We start from the raw sequence: 21,893 nt of genomic DNA on the forward strand, positions 1-21,893 counted from the left end.
TGGGCAAGTGAACATGAATGCAAAAAATTGAGACATAGCTTGAAAACGCTCCTCCGTGTCTTGGAGTCTGGGGGGCAGGGAGAAGAAGGAAATGACAGGACCACAGCAAGGGGATGGCCAGCTCCTGGGAGAGGGAGGGGACAGCTAATGCCCTCAAATGCTGGAGCTTAGCCCCTCCTTGTGCCTTCAAGTGCATGGGGGGGAGTGCCTCAGGAAAGGAACTTCTCTGCCATGCATTGGCCATTTGGGGAAGACAGGGGAGGGTTAGGGGAGTTGATGGGACATTAGACATTAATTTAAAGCCTCCCCAGACATCCAGGGGCCATCTTGCTGTGACTGCTGCACCATATTTCCTCTCTCTACTTGAGGTATATATTGAGATGTGTTTCCAAGATGCTGTGGGTCTAACACAGGGATCTCAAACTCAAATCACCAAAAGGGCCACATGAGGACTAGTACATTGGCCCGAGGGCTACATCACTGAAACCTTTTCATATAACGATACAAAAGTATAGTAAAAAATGAAGAGTAATGTAGTATGCTATTAAATGTCAATGTATTAACTTTATAAAAACTAATGTGAAGAGGGGTTTTAATAAAATATAAACGCCTGTAACTATTCCTTATGTGGTCACTAACACTGATGATGATCTACACTAACAGTCTATCAACATAGCTGTAATGGCAGGAACTTTTTAAAGTAACTATTCATACAAAATACATTGCCATTTTTAACAAACATTCTTCCCAACTACACACAGCAAAGAATCATACATGCTGAACTTCATACCTCAGACTGCTCATCTAGTCCATTAGGCCCGCCTCTTCCCACCCGTTCCAACTCCTTCCCCAAATCCCTGCCCCTGCCTCTTCTCTGCCTCCTCCCAAGTGCGCCACACATCCCTGCTCCTCCCCCCTCCCTCCTGGAAAGTCCTAAGTGCCACCAAACAGCTGTTTGGTGGCGGGAAGCGCTGGGAGGTAGGCGGAGGAGTGGGGGACGTGGTGTGCTGGGGGCGGGGGATGGAAGGGAAGGGGAGCTTGGCTGCTGGTGGAGTTGGCGCCTATGGCAGGCCGCAGGAAATAACTCCGGGCTGTGTGTTTGAGACCCCTGGCCTAACACATCACCTGTTTTGGAGATCAGGAAGGAATTTTTCCTGTTGGGCCGAATCGGTGGGGTCCAGAGGTTTTTTTTTGCCTCTCACAGCTTTGTGGAGGCACACTCCAGCATAAAAGGAATAAGAATAGGAATTTTAATGTTAGAAGGACTTTTTAGCTTATTGCAACGTATGACTGGTAAGAACCTTTTGCTGTAAGGACAAAGAGAGACCTGAAGTCTTTGCTGGGGGAGGGTGGGTGTGGGAGGGAGGAAGAGGGGTGAGAGGATTCAGAAGTGAGATGAATTATTGGTTTTATGGTGGGATCCTTTTAACTCCACTCTGGTCCCAATTAAATACCTGCCATCAGAGAGAGGATGGGCAGATAGCAATGGGTAGGGGGGGTGTTAGTTAAGTTTGTCGCTTGCCCCTTGAATCCATCCCTGTGTCTCTCATTTACCCACACCTCCTGATCAATAAGACCCTGTGTGTGCACTCTGTCTACTGGAAGAAAAATCTCATTGCCATCCACTCATGTTTGGAGTTAAAGCTTTAATTTGAGGACAGTAAAGAGAAATAATGTTTAATATATTAACCTGTGTGCTGTTAGAGAACTTACACTCACTGTTTTATACCAGTATAGTAAGCAGCAAACAACTCCTCTGTTGGTGAGATAGTATTGCAAGCAGACACAGATCTTGGTACTTTTTTTTTTTTTCCACATTGGGTTTAACAGCAATGTCTATGTGCACTTTTTAATAATTTTTAAAAGCTGGATGACGGGGGAAAAATGGAAAAAAATCATGATTCTTTCAATCTCAAATTTAAAACATTAATCAGATTTTGATTTCAACAGAAATGCCAATTATATTAACAAATGTACAATGTTGAGAATCTCATCAAGAACTTAAACTGAATTTTTATTTAAAATGAAAAATCCTGACATACCTTATTCTCTCTCTTCCAACTTTAAAATTTCAATTTGGTCAATCAGTAACTGATTAGCTTCCATTAAGTGTTAATACAGTATTACTTTTAAATAATCCCCACCCAACAATAAAAACAAACAACCACTCATCTCAAATCAGCCACATCTGATATGATAAAAATGCCCAAATTAATATTCTACTGTCCCCCCATTTGGAGCATAGTTTTTCAGCAGTCTGCCAGGAGTTGCTTTCCTTCATTGGCTTGATAATGCCTTCTGACAATGGTATATAACACCTATGACGAATTCAAGTGCTCTGAAGAGAAGGCTCACATAAAACTGTTCATGTCAAATCATCTGCAAGCAGACAATATGCCTTCAGCTCCTTTGGTTTTAATAATGTTCCCTGTGGAAAGTGAACCAGTTGAAGACTGTTCCAATAAAATAAGTCAGATTCAAGACATGGCATAAAACCACCGTCTACACAGTTTGTGACAACGTCCTTGTCTTTCTTTCTTCCACAGTTTTGTTCCAAAGACCTCGTAGCGAAGGCAGCTTGATTTTATCCATATTCTTACTGTAAACATTCAGAAATATACCCAGGACAACTAATAAACCTGACCACACGTACCTAAAGGGGGGAAAAGAGGAAAATAATCATAGTATTATCTGTAATGTGCCAATGATGTGCCTCACATTATACAAGACAAATAAAGTCTCTGCCTCCAGAAGTTGACAATCTAAAATATGGTCTCCAGTGAGAGAGAAGCAAGTGGTAGGACCCAGCCAAGCTATTAGCTTAGATCTTTAACTTTTATTATCCTCTCTCCTTCCTCTTAGGTAAGTAGGCTGGAGAAGGAAATTTATTTGACATAACCTGTCCACATATACTAAGCTATAATTAATTGTAATGGTTCTTAGCTATATGAATAAAATACCCTCAATCCGCAGTACATTCCCATGTTTACAGGAGCTATATTTTATGACTACTGCTCCTACATAGAGCTCTTTTCTCCATCATTACCTTGGATTGCCTGATTTCAGCACCTTTTTTTTTTTTTTTGTTCCACTCATCAAAGTTGTTTGTTTACCATCAGGCTTTGTGGGGTTTTTTTTGTTTTGTTTTTAATAAAGACGTCACCTTTTTCAGAGGGACTAAATTACATGTAAATATTTTGGGCATTCTTTGCTTTGCTTACATTCCTCCAATACAACTTGTTACAAAGTACAATGGCAATAAAGTTAAATGCTATTTTGTTTCAATCCAGAAGTAATTAGACTTGATGTAAATCATTTAGCCTTATTTATCAATGTAAATCCTTTGGAAAGTATTCTAAAACCCTTAATAAAAAGCTATGTCAATATTGCCAACAAACTTACAAGTTAATGGTCACGATAACAGAAGGTTAGTTATAAAAAAGTATATTGGGTAAGATTTCAAAGTTGATCCCTATACAAGGAGAAAACTACCTCATTTTATTGGAAAGAGTACAGTTCTTTAGCCTAAGTTTTCTCTACAGAGTAAGCCCCCAAGCAGATAATTAACAAGTAAATGCGAGATGTTACATAAGATTTTCTTAGACTACCAAATCCCGCCCCTAAAAAAACCCAACAAAAAACAAAAACAAAACCATCTTCCGCCCACCCCCAATACGTACAATGGATTTGTCCTCTAATTTTTTTGAGAAAAAATGAAATTATTCTCTCTGGCATAACTATCAACAAACCAGTCAATATTTACATCAACTTTCAAACATTTGTAGCAGAAAATTAGAAGAAAATCTTACTCAAACATTACCAGTTAACCATCAAAATGTTGTTCAATTTCAGTGATCAAGAACCTGATTTTATGAAATACACAAGCCATAAAAGGACAATTAGATACTTACTGGAATGTGAATGGCTTTGCAAAGAACAAAAAAGAAAGCACAATGGTCATTGCTTTTCTTCCTGTTGTTACTGCAGAAGAAAAACAATGGTTAACTCTAATTTAGATCTAGTTATAATCCAACTAAAGCGGTTATTAGGAGATATTAATAAACTAGGTAATTAAGGGCCTATCTATAGCAGGGATATTTGTAGTGGTAAGTTTCACCGGTGCAAACTGGTAGATGACTTGACCAGTGTCAAATAGGGTTTGCACTGGGGGGTGTGACTTCTCCTGGTTTGAAACTGGTGCACCACATCCACAGTGAGGTTTGCATCGATGTAGCAAAGCCAGTAAAGATATTGCTAGTACAGACACTCCCAAAGTAACCAGATTCATTTATCCCAATGCTCACTTTATTCTCACCAGATCACGGGTACCACGGGAATGTGATAAACCATCTTTGAAACCGTTGCCAGTAGAAATTGTGAACTAGATTATGTACATTTTTAAAACAAAATGAGGAGTTTAAACATGTTAATAAGATTTAGATATACTGTAACACTTACTATTACAATCTTACTTTATTTTGGTCAGAATCTACCGACATAGATCCTTGCTTTTGGTTTTATTTTGAAGGGCATAGGTATTTGCATCTTAACTTTTTTTTGAAGATATTTAAAGTCTTATTTACATTACAGCAGGCCTCAGTACAGAGAAATAACTCTGGTCAGGACACTGAACGTGACAATGGATTTCAGAAGGCCACGTACTATTTCTCTAATCTCTGCCTACCTGCGATCTCATCACTAAAGAAAATCTGAATTGTAGTTTATGAGGACATAATCCAATTAACAGATTTAGGTAAAGTTATAACCTGCTGGATTATGCCAAAATTAACCACAACTTCCATAAATTGCATTAAAATATCATATGAATTATCTGGTCTACATGGTCATGTTCTGACTGCATAACTATTTATATAGTAGTCAAATATGAAACTACTCAACAATAACACTCATAGATGGTCAGGTGAATCTTAAATTTTTCCACAAGTGTTCTCTTAAAACTAGGATTAACATGGGCAGAAGTATTCTCTTGTACCTTTGCTTTATCTTTACCTGATCTCAACTTTTTTTAGTAATTATCTTTACATTTTAAGACGTTTATGCATATCAAATAAAATCATTTTCAATTAAGTGAAAAATGAAGGGAATAAAAAAGAAAATTGAGTTTTAATTAGAAAGGCATTTAGATGAATAATTTAAAAATGGTTAAATTACACGAATTTTTCTAAGTACTATTATTTCTGTTCTTTCACCAAATCAGTTATTAATTAAAATATTTATGTAACCATTTCCTTCTAAATTAAGTGCTTTCTCTTTTTTCCAATTAAGTCTGATAATTTCTCATTCTGCTAATAGAAATACAATTTTCATTAAATTCTTTTTCCTCTCTTGCTCAGTATGGGAGTAGTTGGGGGGCAGTAATGAATGTGATGCTCTTCCAAGGCATGGTAAACATTTCCCCATTGCTACAGGCAAAGCAGAAAGGGCTAGAGTGCTAACACTGTCAAGGTCAGGCACACGAATTCCTGGGAAGGTTTTACTATTCCACAGCATTCTTTAACATAGTAAAATACACTCTTTAAAAACTGTTTCAAGGCATGAAACAACTCTTCTCATCTGTGCTCATTTGAAATGAATGCATACGGTGAACTTGGTTAAAAAAGCAAAACTCAAACTACGACAGTGGCAAACTTGATGAAAATGCTTTATAATAAATTAGACAATTAATATTTTAGGTCAAAACTGTCCATATTCTCCCTTCCACTATGGTAAATGAAGAACATTACCTTACAGAAACCAGCTTTTGGGGCAGAGGGAAGGGAAGAAAGAAGTTCCCTGGCAACCTCCTGCTCTCCCACCCCCCCCACCAATCCCTTGGGACTGATGTTTGTATTTATAAAAAGGGGTAACCTAAGGAAGAAATGAGCCTGACCCATTTTTGACACACAGTTATTACATCTCTATGAACTACAGGAGGATCAGGGACACAATTTAGTCCTGTGAAATATATCCAAATGAAATTTTACCCTCTCTAAGTCTAACATTTCCCTTGTTTTAAACAGCTCTGGGTATGACTGTGTCATAGTCGACTATGACAAGGAGCATTAATTTAAAAAGGATTTTGGAAATAGGGATATAGAAAGAAAAAACCCTGAATCTCTCCTGACTTCTTGTGTTGGAGACAACTTGATAAAGTCATTTCGAGACACCTTAATAAGGTCCTTTCTCCTCCTTCCCATTCAAAACCAGAGACAACCTTGATATGCAACCAGCTTCTATGATTGCACACATTAATAATGTTCACTTAGAGATGTAATTTTGCTGTAGCTAGTTTTACTACATTAAAGTAACACTATGTGCTAAAATATTATGACCAGCTCCATGATGATGACTGAGTGAACACAGATGTAAACCACAGTAAATTAGTACAGATAATCCCTAAATCATGGTTTGTCATACTTGCCATTCTGGTAATACATTTGATTTTAGAAACAATGTAAAGCTTAAACAAATTATTGATAAGTAAATATACTACTCCTGACAGTGGAATCATCTTCCCTTAAGTATGTTAGGGAGACAAAAAATTAATAGACTAAATCAGTGGTTTTCACTCTTTTTTTCATTTGCAGACCCCTAAAAAAATTTCAAATGCAGGTGAGGACCCCTTTGGAAATCTTAAACATACTCTGTGGACCACAGGTTGAAAATCACTGGAATAAATTAATATTTCCCTGTTGGAAAAAGTATTGGTGTCCAGTGTTTCATATAGGATCTGTTTAGCACTGATAATTTTTCATTACTTTAAACTGCAGTTCCTCTTCTCTGAGCAAGGGGAAGAAAAAAATTCATTGCTAGCACATTCCCTAAGTTGGTTCCTGAGTTAAGACTGAACTATTTTTAGTGTGCACATCACCCTGTTCCCCTGCAAAGTTTATGCATAAGCAGGTAAGATTCCTTGCTGCTGTGGCATTAAGGGCTTAGTAACTTCAATATTTATGTAGATGGCAAATCTTCTGAGCTGGCTCAAGATTTTCATGCTCACCACACAACTATCCTAGATGGTTGACTACTCAGCATATGTAGCTGGGCATATTCTTGATATATTACTTGAAATGAAATCAGCAGCTGAGAGACTGGAATTTCTATCTAGGTCATGGATGTCTCATTGCCACAGATCCCCTTGATACTCGTCAATTTGGGTACTGACCTGCGTATGGATACAGACTGCATGGGTGTGCTAGTATATCTTCTCCTGCCAATGAGTGGAAGTCAAGTGTCCATGCCATCTATAGATGATACTATCAATACTACTGATTAATACTGTTGATGCTACAGATCATAAGATGTTGTGCCTTTGTACCCCGACAGGACAAGGGGGCCCTAGGGTGACTTTCTTTCTTTCTTGTGGAGCATTCCCAGAGAATAGTACTGGCTATCTTCTTTCCTTAGGACACTCCCTTCTTGAGTCCCACAGGACTCCATCTTGTCACCTCTCTTGTTCTTTGCATGTATGTTCCTCTTAGAAGCATTAGTAATTGCTTAAGTACTTTCAGTATATTGATGACACAGCACAGTATAACTATGTCTTCTGATGTACCTGGTGCAGGCATGTGCCATACTAAGCATTGGTAGTCCTTATATATGCTCCATTTTCTATCTGGAACAAGATGGGAGTAACACTACAAGGTTGGGCAAACCATCTGCAAGACTAGACAGAATTTATTTGCATCTTTGATAGAAGGTGTTGTTGGGGGGGAGGAAATAGCTCAGTGGTTTGAGCATTGGCCTGCTAAACTTAGGGTTGTGAGTTCAATCCTTGAGGGGGCCATTTAGGGAAGTGGGGTAAAAATCTGTCTGGGGATTGGTCCTGCTTTGAGCAGGGGGTTGGACTAGATGACCTCCTGAGGTCCCTTCCAACCCTGATAGTCTATGATTCTAACACAGGTTGCATTCTAAATATACAGTAAGATTTCCATCTGCTACTAAGAAATCAAATAGCAACTTCCTTGGTTTGGAAGAGAGTGAACAGTGGCAGGGTATTCAGCTTTGGAATTCACACACTCCCTTGGTTTAAAATAGCTTTTATCTGTTGACTAGCAGGGCATGCTACAAAGCCCAACTGTTTTCATAGGCTTTTGTGGTGGATGTAGTAAGATGGAACTGGTGAAGGTTGAAAGTTGAGTTGGTGTTGTGGGGAGGGAAGAATATTCTGACTTTTGCTTCTACCTGACTGCTTGTTGTTTAAACTTCTGAATGAAGGAGATGGACTGTTGGAATTATATTTATAGATGGTATTTTTAATGGCTGTTAAGGGTGCCTAGAGCACAGGACCAGCCCTTATTTTGTATTTATAAAAAAAGCTACAAATCAAAGCTAATATAATAAAAGTTAGATAGGATAAGATGCCCTGAATCTCTGATCTAAGTCCTGACGTGTACAATTCAACATATCTTGTTATCCTAGTCAGATGACCAAGCAAGATTTCAGGGGTTGAAAATACAATTTGCTCTCCTTGATTTTGTTTTTTTCCACCAAACCTGCAATGTACATCTACTATTGCCTTAACAGCATCTAATTATAAATGTCTGCAGGTTCAAGGCCTTAAACAGAGTGCACTACATAAATCTATTGAGAATTTATGTAGAAAGCCTTCCTGGAATTTCTCAGAGGCTGTGATTTTATGTCTGGAAAGCATGATACTGCCTTTTGCACATCTGTGCCCCATTTTATTTTAACACTTTTTTTCCTCCCTGTCCCAAATAAGTCTTACCTTTTTGCTTATATTTTGGTGTGTATTTCTGATTCCACAGATCTGTCAAGTGTATTGTTTATGTATCTAGCAGGGTTCCTGGTGTTCATATATTTGTGCACAAAGCCCTTCTAGGTGAAGGCACTGGGTTAGAAAGAACCTTGGTTTCCAAATATACTGCAACAGAGAAGTCATGCTACATGAACTCAGGTAAATCAGCTCACAGAGTAGAAGCAAGAGAGAGCAAGAACAATTCTCACAAGCTTTGTCCTAAATGGGAAAGTAGGAGTAGATTGTTTTTATATTAATATACTAAATATGTAATTTGTTCATACCTGTTACAGCTAGAAGGGCACCGAAGATTTTAATCAACGCTAGAACAAAGGATATTCCAAAATATCCAGTCAGGGAAAAAAAGAATGCATAACCATAAGTCTGAACTGGATGCTGCAACAACAACAAAAAACCTGTTAGGACAATGCAAAACAAACCCTTAGGTGTTGCAAAATGAAATAAAATGATAGACTTTAATCAACTGCGTGAGCAATAATAAGCTGTTCAACAATGCATTCATGCAAAGGTTCTTATTTAATTTTCATTAAATAATGGAAAAATAAGATTATGAACTCAGCTATGGCACTTTTTAAAATTCAGCTACTTTATTGATCAAGGACTAAAAAAAGGATTAATTTGCAAGTTGGACAAGTTAACTTTCTGATCAGGAGGACAGGTAATGTTAAGAGAACAGCAAGACTTGTCACACTATATTAACAATAATCTTTACAGTGAGGAGTCCTCAGTACACAGAAAACTATTTAAACATTTTTATTTTAAAATGAGATTAATCAGTGTTTACCTTTGAACAAAATGTTACTGCAGGACTTAATCCGCTAGTGCACGTCAATCCCAATAAAATGTACACAAAACCTATTGAATAGGAATACAGAACCTGGAACAGTTAAAAATAAAAATATTAGCTAGTCCTACTAAACAATTAAAGTAGGAAATTAAATGCTTTCCAATATGTGGCTGTGTTAATATACTCAAAAATGCAGCACATAACATCCTCAAACATTAGTATTTAAGTAAATATATGAAAAGTGAGAGTGGGTAACAGGATCACGATCTTCCATTTTACCACTACCTCACACAAAATAAAATCTCTCATATGCAGGAAGTCAGTTACTAATATCCTCAGGCCAGACCTAAAAGACAAAGCAGATACTTCGAATTCAGGATTTCATTGCTTAAGTAAAACTTTGAACAATTATAAATACATGCAGTTGTTTAACCATTTTTAATTTACAAAACTCCAAGTAAATACACTTATAAATTACATAAACAAAACTACATTGTTAGCAAAGCCAAGCATTCATAAATTTGGAAATGCCAGAATTAAGGTTGCCTGTGCAACCTTAATTCAGTCCGCCTGAGCATGTTCATCATGACAGTCTTTAATTTACATGACAACATACTATTTTTTCCACAGAACCCATGCCTCATTCAGTGAGAAGGACAGACAGTGATCACTAACATTTCTTTTTGTCTTCACCATTTGGTATGTAGCACTTTGTATTCACTGCACATCATCCGAACACTGCACTGAATACAGAATTAATTTCCTCATGGGCTTTTCTACTATAATCTCATAGTATCTCGGTTATTTACTGACATTAATGAGTTATCTTCACAACACCCCTATGAGATGAGATGGCATTCCCCCCAACCCCCATTGTCCAGATCAGGAAATGAGAGACAGAGACTAAAGACCAAAATTATCAGAAGTGTCCACTAATTTTGGGAGATGGATTTCAGACACCAAGATCCTGATTTTTTCAGAGTACTTAATATTTTATGCATTTATAACACAGCTCCTACTTCTATTACAGTTGTGAGAGCTCAAACACTCCTTCAGAGCTGGCCCTACATGTCTCCTGCTGGGCATCGAGAAAACATGTGACACACAATTAGTGGCCACTTGTGAATAGTTTGGTTTAAGAAACTTGCCCAGCATCATGTAGGAACTATGTGGTGGAACTGGCAGTGGGAGGGTTACCATCTCCACAATGGAAATATTTCAATAAACTCATGTATGTGTGGGAGGGCAGAGGCAACAGCACGAACTGGAGGGGCTGTGGTGCCCTGGATAGGTACCAAGGAGCAGGTAGGAACTGTCAGCATTCATATTCTCAACCTGGAGCCGGCTTCTTCCCTGTCCTACCACGCCCCTGCCCACCAGGTGACAGATGCAGGGACAGAATCCAATTCTCCAGGGCAGCCTTAATCTGCCTTGACCATGAGACAATCCTTTCTCCTCCCTCAATAATCCCCCGCTTCACTCACTAAACACTTTCCAACTTCCTCAATGAATGAGGCAAAGGTCCTACAGACAACAAATTCATACATTACACAATCTCGAACAATTCCCAAAGCATCATCCAGTGTGTGCATAGAACAAGGCAGATGTCCTGTGGAAAAAACAATATGCAATCAAAAAGATTTTATTATAATGTATATGTACAAAGGGGTCAGGTAAACTTAAATCTTGTATTTCCTAATTTTTGAGTACTTGACTTTGCAACCTTAATGTTCTTTTAACATCTTTTTTGGATGCCTCATCCTAAATTCTTTAAAAACTTAACACATTAGAAAAACAAATTTCATCAGCATGTACAACCATATTGACCCCTTCCCCACAGTAAGACATCAGCACAATCCTCTACCACTGTAGCTAATGAAGGCTGTTATTTTGTATGTGGACCTGCCACTACAAGCATCTATAGACATATATTTTGCTAGTGGGTTTCACAGCTATTTGTTAGACAGCAAAACAATGTGGAGACTATGGAATAATAGGTTCTATTCCAGATTTTGTAGGGGAGTGTGCTCTAGTAATTACACCCTTCTGCCACTGCTCCTATGACAAAGTATTAGGGAATCTTAACTATAGGCATCATTATCTTCACTGAATACAATTTGAAAAAACAAATGTAATTGAAGAAAAAAGGTTTTGCTTTATAAAATATGTACGGCAATATGCTATTGCAGGAAACCGATAAGTATACTAATTACAATGCCAAAGTCACAAAATTTTAATGATCAGTTTGAATAAAATGCAGCAACAGCAATTTTTTTTTATGAGGTTAACTCCAAAAAAAAGTGTCCATTTACTCTGGCCTTGTTGTCTACTATGAACATTTTATTAATTCCACTAAGGGAAGAAAGCCTACCAGAGTTCTCAGAACCATATTTAATTAACATTTTCAATTTGACTTACAGATTAATGGTTTGGCTATTAATGTGTATTTACTGCCAACGAACATCAACTCTTTTTTTGAGCTCACGGGCATTGAAGTCACTTCACACTTTCACTTCACTAGTACTAGACATTTGTTGTTTTGATTAGCTGCAGATTCTTTCACTTGGTAGAACTTGTTCATATCCCTGGTGATTTTGTTTCCCCCTTTCTGCTATGGTCTTCCTATGTAGCAATAAGACAGGAAGTGTATAAAATGGTAAAATTATTTAATCTTTATCAATGTTTTGTATTGAGAATCATACTTTCCTCAAATCTTGTTGGCACTTAGGAGGACAAGGATTTTAAAAAGAGCTGATTACTGCTTCAAAAAGCGATGAAGAGCTTCTGGGCTTCATATGAATTTCAAAATCCCATACTGCTCATTATTATAAAGGCATTTAATTTTCAAGCTCTGATTATTTTCTAAAGTAATTTCTAATGGGGTTAGTCACAGTGCCTCTGTTCTGTACTGAGGATAGACTACCAAACTCTGATGAGGTAAAGTTTTAATGGATGTGCTTCTATTGATATCTGTATATAATGTAAGTTTTACCAAAGTTCAGAGTTCTCCAATCATTTAAAACTTTTCAGCCGCATCTCCTGGTTCTTTTATTCTAAGCTTTGTGCATCACAGTTTGTATCTTTTTGGGACTGAATAACATTTGTCAAGTCAGTCTGAAGATTTTGTCGCTGCTCTTTAGAAAATTAACTCCATTTCAGAAGGGTTTTTTTTTGTTTTTTTGTTTTTAAATAAAAAGGGTGTCAGTACCTTTGTGACAGGTTTCTTCTAACCCTGGTATTCTATGATTGGTTTCAGAGTAGCAGCCGTGTTAGTCTGTATCCGCAAAAAGAACAGGAGTACTTGTGGCACCTTAGAAACGAACAAATTTATTTGAGCATGAAGTGGGCTGTAGCCCACGAAAGCTTATGCTCAAATAAATTTGTTCGCCTCTAAGGTGCCACAAGTACTCCTGTTCTTTTTGCAGTACCTTTGTGGTCTGTCACTTTTGATGTTTAGTCTGTTTTTTTACACTGTTTATGGAAAAGGTAGTTTAATTCAAAGTTCTGGATTTTTTTTAAAAATCAATTACAATGTTAAGTCCATTAGCATTCTGTCAGTTTTTAGCAGCTCTGGACCAAACTGACTACAGCAGGTGTTACAAACTGCATGTGTATATATGCGATACAAACATCAAATGTTGGACTGCTTTTCCATATTATTTGGGGCAATTATGCAATAGTGTCAACTCACTGCCTAGTGTTTTTTGGGGTTTGATCTCACCTATCTACTTGCTCCCCCCATAAATGTAATTTGCCAATACAATTTCAGATTTCACTATTATGCTACTAGTCCCACAGTTGTGTTTTTCTTAGGTATATCTACAGCACTATAATATGGATGGTCGCTAATGGCCAGATTTTTAAAGGTACTTAGGTGCTGAATGAGATTTTTAAAAACATTGAAATGAATGGACAAAATAATTCAAACTATTGATTTCAGTTATACAGGAAGGATACATAAACAAAGGATATGCTTCCTGTCTATACAAATATTAGACAAAAATAGGATAGAATTATTGCAACTTCAAAACTTGTTTCATTTAATAATGTACACAAATGTGTACCTTTGAAGGTAAAAAGTGAGTAGAGCAGCACAAGCACTTTCTTTTTATATGCATGATAAACAGATTAAGGAGTTTTGGTTTGCCATTACATAATCAGTATATCCTGACTTACGTAGAATATCTCTTAAAAATAGGAGAAAATCCCAACTCCGTATGTATTGGTATAGTCTATGTCAGTGGTTCTCAACCAGGTGTAAGTGTACTCCTGGGGGTACATCAACTCATCTAGATAGCTGCCTAGTTTTACAACAGGCTACATAAAAAGCACTAGCGAAGTCAATACAAACTAAAATTTCATACAATTTGTTTACACTGATCTATATAATACATTTCAGTGTATAAGTGCAATATTTATATTCCAATTGATTTATATTATAATTATATGGTAAAAAAGGGAAAGTAAGCGATTTTTCAGTAATAGTGTGCTGAGACGCCTTTGTATTTTTATCTCACATTTTGTAAGCAAGTAGTTTTTAAGTGCGGTGAAACTTGGGAGATAAACAAGACAAATCAGACTTCTGAAAGGAGTACAGTAGTCTGGGAAAGTTGAGAGCCACTGGTCTGCGTGACAGAACACTAGATTAAAGAGTCAGGTATTTACCATTTCTGAATTGGAACCATTGTGTAACTTCATAGCTTTTTCCTGCACATTTCCTATAACTGCATCTGCACAGAGAGCAAGGGATATAAGGACCACACCTTCAAAGAAAAGAAAAAGGGAAAAAACAAACAGTATTAATTAATAAGACAAATGCCATTCTACACTCACCCTATAGTGATAAGTGTAGTGTAAGAGGCTAACTCAAACAATTTTCACTTTGCTTATACTGGTTTAGACCATAAATTTTGGAAGGCAGGAATTGTCTTATTTTACACAGACCAGCACCACAGGGCAGCAAACCCTGATATAGGCATCTGGGCTCTCATGCATTACAAATAAGTAATAATGATTAAACTTTCAGATCAAATTGAATCTGAATATTATTCATGTAAAATATAGTATGTCCTGTTGGAAAGAAAAGAAAAAGCAATGTCCAGTATATTTAATAAACACACAAAAAAGGAAAAACATGGAAATACTGACAAAACAACAAAAGCAAGAGGATTCACAGTGAAAGGTTTTCAGTTTTCTGAACTTACTTTATTTGCCTATGTGTTGTTCAGGTACAAGATGAATGTGTGTGTTTATGTATATGCTGCACTACTTGGCCACAACAAACTCACTGCATGGCAGGTAATGGTATGAGCTTAACAATAACAAAAATCAATAATTCTTTATCCTTCACAAGTCAACTAATTTCCAAACTTTGATTCTTTCACTATTTTACCAACCAATATCTCTGACATTCCAAGAGTTAGGATTAATGCTGGATATTGTATGAAAACATGATGGAATCCCTGCTTTCATAAAAGTATAACATTAAATTAACTAGCAGCACACAAGATGTCAATAGTTAGTAATGTCTATTTTCTATTGTTTCTTATACCATGACCATCATAATTGAATGATGAGGACAAAAACAGGAAACAAGCAGGTTGATCAGCATGACATTACTTAAGATTTCATATTTCACTGGTAGACATTTTGTTGGACCAGTACAAATACTTTAAGGAAGGAATAAACTTTTCCTATCAGAAAAATTATTGATCCTTGGGACTGTTTGAATTGGAAAACTTTTTAAGTTCCTAATTTCCTTAAAAATTCAGTTATAAAGTTGCCTCCATGCTACAATTTTAGGCCTTTGCCATTTTCTAACCACCAGGAAGCAAGCAGAAGGAGATGAATCTATAATCTATTTAATCAGGTATCTAGGGGCACTGTTACAACAATGGCATTGTATATGCGAAAAAAACTTCTTTATAATTAGCAGCAGAAGCCAGAACAGGAGTAATAAGCCTGAAGAAACATCTGATGCCTGAGTGAAATACATTGATGGAAAAACAGGCCCTACGGGACTTCATTAGTATGTTTGTAACTTATGGTTTTTGTTTTGTTTTTGGTTTTTTAAAAATAAAAACCACTTCTTTCTCCCTTAGCGAGAGGAGCACATAGTATCTGGTCAAGGAAGTTTTGAGTCGGTCATATTTCCTACATTTTTACATCACTACCCATTATATGACTTTTAAACTATACTTATTCACATACTTTATCAGTCTGTAGCTTGAAGCCATTACAATGCCAATATGGGAGGACCACTATAAAATAAGATGATAGTGCACATTAGCCAGTTTAATCTCATAATTCAACAGTTTTATTTAAAGGCACAAAAGTCCAATCCATACTACTGACAGAATCTGAAAAAAGTTTTCTTAAAAAAACCCCGAACACCATAAAGGTGTTTTGATCTCACTTTACATTAATATAAATCAGCAATAACTGAAAGCAATGACGGTAAACAGTAAGATCTGAACCTGGTCCAAAACCTTAAGACACAGCAGGGCACACACAATTTGAATCAAATGGACCATTTCCTTTGTACTTCAGTTTTTTTTTTGGGGGGGGGGAGGGGAAATTTTGCGCACACACAAAAAATAAAAGAAAATTCTTTGCTATGTTAAGATAGTGCAAAGTTTTAATCCATGCAAAGTTTCTAAACCACACACCTTGCATTTAAGAAAAAACACACACTCTTCCAAAACGGGTTATTTAAAGTTAATGAATAACTAACAAAATTATCTCCCAATTCGAATACTTTATAATGTATTTTAAAAGTCCACACTGCAGGTGATCAGCAGAACACACTAAAGTTACTCAGCCAAACACAATTACTGTAACATTAAGCAAGCTATGGGCTAAACTGTGTCTCCTGCTGCAGATGCAGGCTTGAGGGGATGTGTGCGCAGGAAATGTTTATCCCATATTCCTTCCATGCAGAGACCAACCAGGATAAGGTTCCCATCACTGGAGATTGGATGGATAGTACTGCCAGCAGAGTGGCCAGAGGAGGAAGAGTTTCTGTTGCACACAGGGGCGGCTCCAGGCACCAGCACACCAAGCACATGCCTGGGGCGGCAAGCCATGGGGGGTGGCCTGCTGGTCGCTGGGGGGTGGCCTTCGGCAGCATGCCTGCAGGAGGTCTTCCGGTCCTGCGACTTCGGCGGAAATTCGGTGGCGGGTACGCCGAAGGCACGGGACCGGTGGACCTCCTGCAGGCATGCCGCCAAATCTGCGTTACCAGTGGACCTCCCGCAGGCGTGCCGCCGAAAGCCACCTGACTGCCGTGCCTGGGGTGGCAAAATACATAGAGCTGCCCCTGATTGCACAGATGTATCATGATGTGCCTCTTCCATGCATCCTCCCAGCCAGTCACTCTAGAGATTAGGCCTTTAAAAGGCATGATACTTCCAAGCACTACTCAGTCAGACAATGCCAAGAGCCATTACTGAGCCCTAAATATCAATTCTACTTTTAAAATTTATTTCCTTTCTTGGTACAAGACTGCATTGGCAAAAGTCAACATCCGTTTCCTTTGCTAACATCTTTAGTACACGAATGGAACACTGAGGGGGTATGTTTCATTAAGTCTATTTGCTGCTTTTGCACAGCAATGCTTATCCTGGATTCCACTGCTATTAAAGAGCCTTAAATCTAATATAAAAAATTCTGATGGCACAATATGGGCAAAATTGTTCATCCAGCTGATGCTTTAAATCCACTCAGGTTTTATGTTTGTAACGTTCATATCAGACAGCAAAGATTACTTGTTCCGTTTAACCTCTCAGCATAGTTTTGCTTCCTTAGGCAAGACTATGACATGTAAATAGATTTGCCCTTGACAGTGCGCACGTTTAAAGAATTTTGATTAAATCATGAATGTGTTTTTAAAAAAAAAAAAAAAAGCTCCAGCCAGAATCATACTAGTTTGTGTGTAAATGCTTCTAACAAGTGCATTACTATAAACCACCAGGAGGTAATGTGACACTATTATTTAGTGACTAGCAACTAGGTGATGTCATAAGACAAATGAATTCTTAGGAATTTGTCATTTTAAAGTTTCACTGCAGAGTAAAAAGTTAACATGTTTTGAAAGCCTCAAGAGACTTAAGTCTATAGTTCACTTTTCTTTTCACTCTGCATACATTTCAAATGTCAATATATAGTCTGTTTCACAGAGGCACCTTTATGGTGCTTTTCTTCAGTTTGCTGTCCCTTTACAGAGGAAAAATAATTACATACAATTATTCAAGGACAGGGTACATCAAATTACATAGTGAGAAAATTCTTAGGTTAATTCCACTGGCTTCAGTGGAGTTACTCTTGATTTATACTGGTGTAATGTCAAAAGTAAGCCCACTTTTTAGGAAATATACTAAGCTGCCTCCTACCTCCATCATTCAGCTAATAAAATAAAATATCCAGCTTCTAAACTGCAGAAACCCTACTTCACACTAGATTCTATGACCTGGACAGATACAGGGTGGGAGGAAGGTGCAGAGAGGTAACTTGCTTAACTTACATAGCAGGTAAATAGCAAAGCAGGGAAGAACTCAGACCCAGTCTTCTGAAAGAAGACTCTTTTTTGAGCCCCAGTCCTGTGCCCTAGCCCTTCAAACTTGCCTTTCTTTATCCTTTTGTATTGTGTGTGTCAAGATAGATCTTTGGTTGAAATGGGTCCTAAATGCCTTAAAAAGGAAAAGAGAAGTGCTGTTTGTCGTCCTATATTGACAATACTCAAGGACTACATACAGAAGATGTATTTACATCAAATTACTGAAGGTGTTAGGACCAACAGGGTCCTCAGTCCTTCGGTTTGTAAACAGAGATTTTCACACAAATTCAAAAATAAAAATTTGACATTTTAAAATCTGATTTTAAAGAATGCCATTTAAAAATAGCTTTTAACCATTAAAACTTCCGTAAGAACATATGTCTAGATGTGTGTTTCCTGGGATATACTTATTTGGTGGGTGCCAAAAAGAACATACCCACATATTGTACCCAAAACATGTCTCTTTGTTCAACTACACATTTTGTCTCTTGTTCCGCTATGTAGATGTATACAGTAGATCCTATAATTTAGATAGGTAGCAAGTCATTTTTTTCCAGTTGTAATACCACTAAAGTGACACACATTATAAAGCCAACATAGCAAAACTATGACAAGACTAAATAACCATCTGAGTTCAGACATCATCATAAATCATTACTTTTTGAGCACTGCTCAACACTAGATGGATAATGTTTCTGAAAAGATAAGGTTTCTTCCCTAAAAAAGGGATCATTTTGTTTTGGGATCAACCAATGCTGGTATGAATGAAGGTTCCACAATGAACTGTCAAACAATTACTATGTCTCATCTGAATCTCCTGAAATAAAAACAGCTTCAAAAATGGACAGCCCTAAATTTCTACATTGTACATACATGTTACTATTACATTAACTCCAATGCCTTATTATATAGCACATAATTCATGGTTACTGCATGAAACAACTTGAAATTTCATGATGTGGGCATTAACTATGTGTAACACCAAACAATCTTGCACTAGAACTGTTTTAATGTAATAGTTAAATTAGTAAAATATGAAGCAGTGTGTTTACATAATCCTGAGAACATATGTGAAGTTCCACTGTGAGGTATGCTTTTCAGAGCTGTACTTTCTAGAAAGCATGTGCAGTTTTAAGGTAGCAGCATGGAGAGTAACAGAAAGGCTGACAGACTTGCTGGACTCAAGGGATTTTAATGATGATGGATATCCAAGTCTATAGTGCCATCCACTTGAAGATAGAATCTGAAGAGGCCCTACCTTTCTGTTGGAGATTGGTAATGCTGATATCAAAGTTTGAAGCCCTGTAATACACCAGGTGCAAACTGAAATGATTGCTTATTCAAATACATATATTTGAGATATTGTAGCTGAAGCACTGAATTAAAGTTGACTGTTTCCATTTAAAGAGCCTTTTTCAGTCACTTATAACTTTTTGCCAAACTTTCAGGGTGAAATTTTCCAGTTTGAGTGTCAGTGCAAAAATGGTTAAGCCTTTTTTGAATAAGAACTTAATGAAAATAAGCAAATTTGTCTTGATTTTAAAAAACTGATTTTTGTGGACAGTTCTAGTACCTCAGGGGAAAGAGGCAGAAACTTGAAGTTAGTCCCAAGGTTAGACCTGCTGTGCTTTTTGGTAGTCCAATGAAAGTTCCTTTTGATTTCGCTACTTTATACAAAAATGAATGCATATGTGATTTTTTTCCTTTTAATTTTAGATAGGAATTTATGAAGTATCATACCAGTTAAAATATCTTCTGCTATTTCTAACTTACATGAAGAAATTTTATGTCAAGAACACTAGTTCTCACTGAGGACTAAATCTATAGCAAAGGTGAGGTAAAGAAAAAAGTTTCAGTTACCAGCTGCAAGAAGTAAGTCTGATAGTTAACAAAACCCACTTTTTATTCTATTTAAAGTATTTCAAAACTGGTCAAATGGAGTTTTATCAAACTTCTCAAGATATATTTACTTCTGTACTGAGATCCACCAGAGATTTCAGATCCAACAGTAATATCTGGGGAAGTTTTAAGTGCTTGAGAACTAAGGCTTAGAATGATAGTCTCTCTTCTATTATAGCTGTAGTGCTGCTGGTAAAACGATATAACAAAATCTACCAACAAAGGCTCCCACTTGTATGCAATGCTCATTCTAGGCAAAATAAGAATTATTAAACCATAAAGTAAAATGCTTCTTTACCTGTCAAGTTGAAATTTGGTGCGATTGTGCTGTCAGCTAAAGTAAACCATATTAGGCCAAGACTCATACACATTGCAGCAGACACATCTGCAATATTATAACGTTTTCCTATACAAAAATACAAACAAAAAAAAATAACGCCATGTAATAGTCTTAATTTTAACTCCCCTTTATTTAGGGAGGAATGGCAGACAAAGGAGAAAAATTCCCATTCAGTATGCCACCAAAACATGGAACCAATGTTCTCCCTCCCAATATCTGAGTAGAAGCCCTGGCTGCAACTCTCTCTGACAGCAGTTCTCAAACATTTTCATAGTACATACCACATCTCCACTGAGAAATCTGGTGGGCAATAGCTGTTACCATTCACAATGGCACAGGCCACATCTCCTCCCCTAAAGTGATTACACATCTCTTTGGCAACTACAGTAACTCCCCACTTAACGTCCTCTCACTTAACGTTAGTCCCTGCTTATGTCTTATGTCCCTGCTCCATTACAGAACATGCTTGTTTAAAGTTGTGCAATGCTCCGCTATAATGTCGTTTGGCCGTCTGCTTTGTCCACAGCGGGCAGCCCCCAAAACAGCTCCCCTATGCCCCCCACAGCGCCTCCCGCCTGCTCCCCCCGCCTCCTGCCAGCGGCAATCAGCTGGTTTGCGGCGTTCAGGAGGCTGGGGGGAGGGGGAGGAGCAAGGATGTGGCACACAGGCTCCCCCTCCCTTCCCTGCCGCCTGAATGCCGCAGGAGGCGGGGGGAGCAGGGGGAAGGCGCTGAGGCAGGAGGCTCTGGGGGGAGGGGGCTGCCAGCCTGTTTAATACCTGTATTAAATTACTTGTTTAAAATGTACATAATGCCTTTTGTCTGGCAAAAAAAAATTCCCTGGAACCTAATCCCTCCCCCAATTTACATTAATTCTTACGGGGAAATTGGATTCGCTTAACATCGTTTTGCTTAAAGTTGCATTTTTCAGGACCATAACTACAACGTTAAGTGAGGAGTTACTATACAACAATTACTTACATGGAAAAATAGATTTACAGATGTATTTTAGTTATCTTTAATCTAATATCACAGAGGGGAAAAAAGGAGAGCCAGTACCATCTGGTCAGACAGCTATCTGTAGAGCACCAGCAAAGGCTCAAACACTATTTCACTAGGAGGGTGGTGAAGCACTGGAATGGGTTACCTAGGGAGGTGGAGGAATCTCCACCCTTAGAGGTTTTTAAGGCCCGGCTTGACAAAGCCTTGGCTGGGATAATTTAGTTGGGGTTGGTCCTGCTTTGAGCAGGGGGTTGGACTAGATGACCTCCTGAGGTCTCTTCCAATCCTGATATTCTATGAGTCTATGATTTGGGAACTGTTGCTCTAGAACTTAGCAATGCAGCCATCTCTATTTTTGGGGGTCCTGAGAATAGCATTTGAATAACATATTCCATTCCTTCCCAAGGGGCTATGTGTACCATGTAAGCTGCCAGAAAAAAAATTGTTTAAACCCTACATTTTAAACTATGTTCTCAGCTTTCAAGAACCTAGCACTATATAATCCAAAGGCATTATAAAAACATTACCTACAGA

The 21,893-nt window shown here is 37.7% G+C and overlaps 1 protein-coding gene across 10 annotated transcripts in view; it reads right to left on the bottom strand.

Annotated features, from left to right (window-relative positions):
- Positions 1 to 1,631: 1,631 nt before the first annotated feature.
- SLC35B3 (solute carrier family 35 member B3) overlaps positions 1,632 to 21,893 on the bottom strand; it is a 35,964-nt gene continuing 15,702 nt past the window's right edge. For 2 of the 10 annotated variants that reach the window (XM_039525042.1, XM_039525043.1), the window contains exons 5-13: positions 20,318 to 20,425; positions 19,379 to 19,422; positions 15,777 to 15,826; positions 14,232 to 14,329; positions 11,117 to 11,175; positions 9,564 to 9,656; positions 9,043 to 9,154; positions 3,912 to 3,981; positions 1,632 to 2,653 (exon numbers count right to left, since the gene is read on the bottom strand). In XM_039525042.1, the coding sequence (XP_039380976.1) occupies positions 2,503 to 2,653; positions 3,912 to 3,981; positions 9,043 to 9,154; positions 9,564 to 9,656; positions 11,117 to 11,175; positions 14,232 to 14,329; positions 15,777 to 15,826; positions 19,379 to 19,422; positions 20,318 to 20,425 (785 nt within the window). In that variant the 3' untranslated portion in view covers positions 1,632 to 2,502. The other 8 variants (XR_005594170.1, XR_005594172.1, XR_005594171.1 and 5 more) reach the window with 8 other exon arrangements.

Source organism: Mauremys reevesii, linkage group 2 (genome assembly GCF_016161935.1).
Source record: "Mauremys reevesii isolate NIE-2019 linkage group 2, ASM1616193v1, whole genome shotgun sequence".
Taxonomy (NCBI): Eukaryota; Metazoa; Chordata; order Testudines; family Geoemydidae; genus Mauremys; species Mauremys reevesii.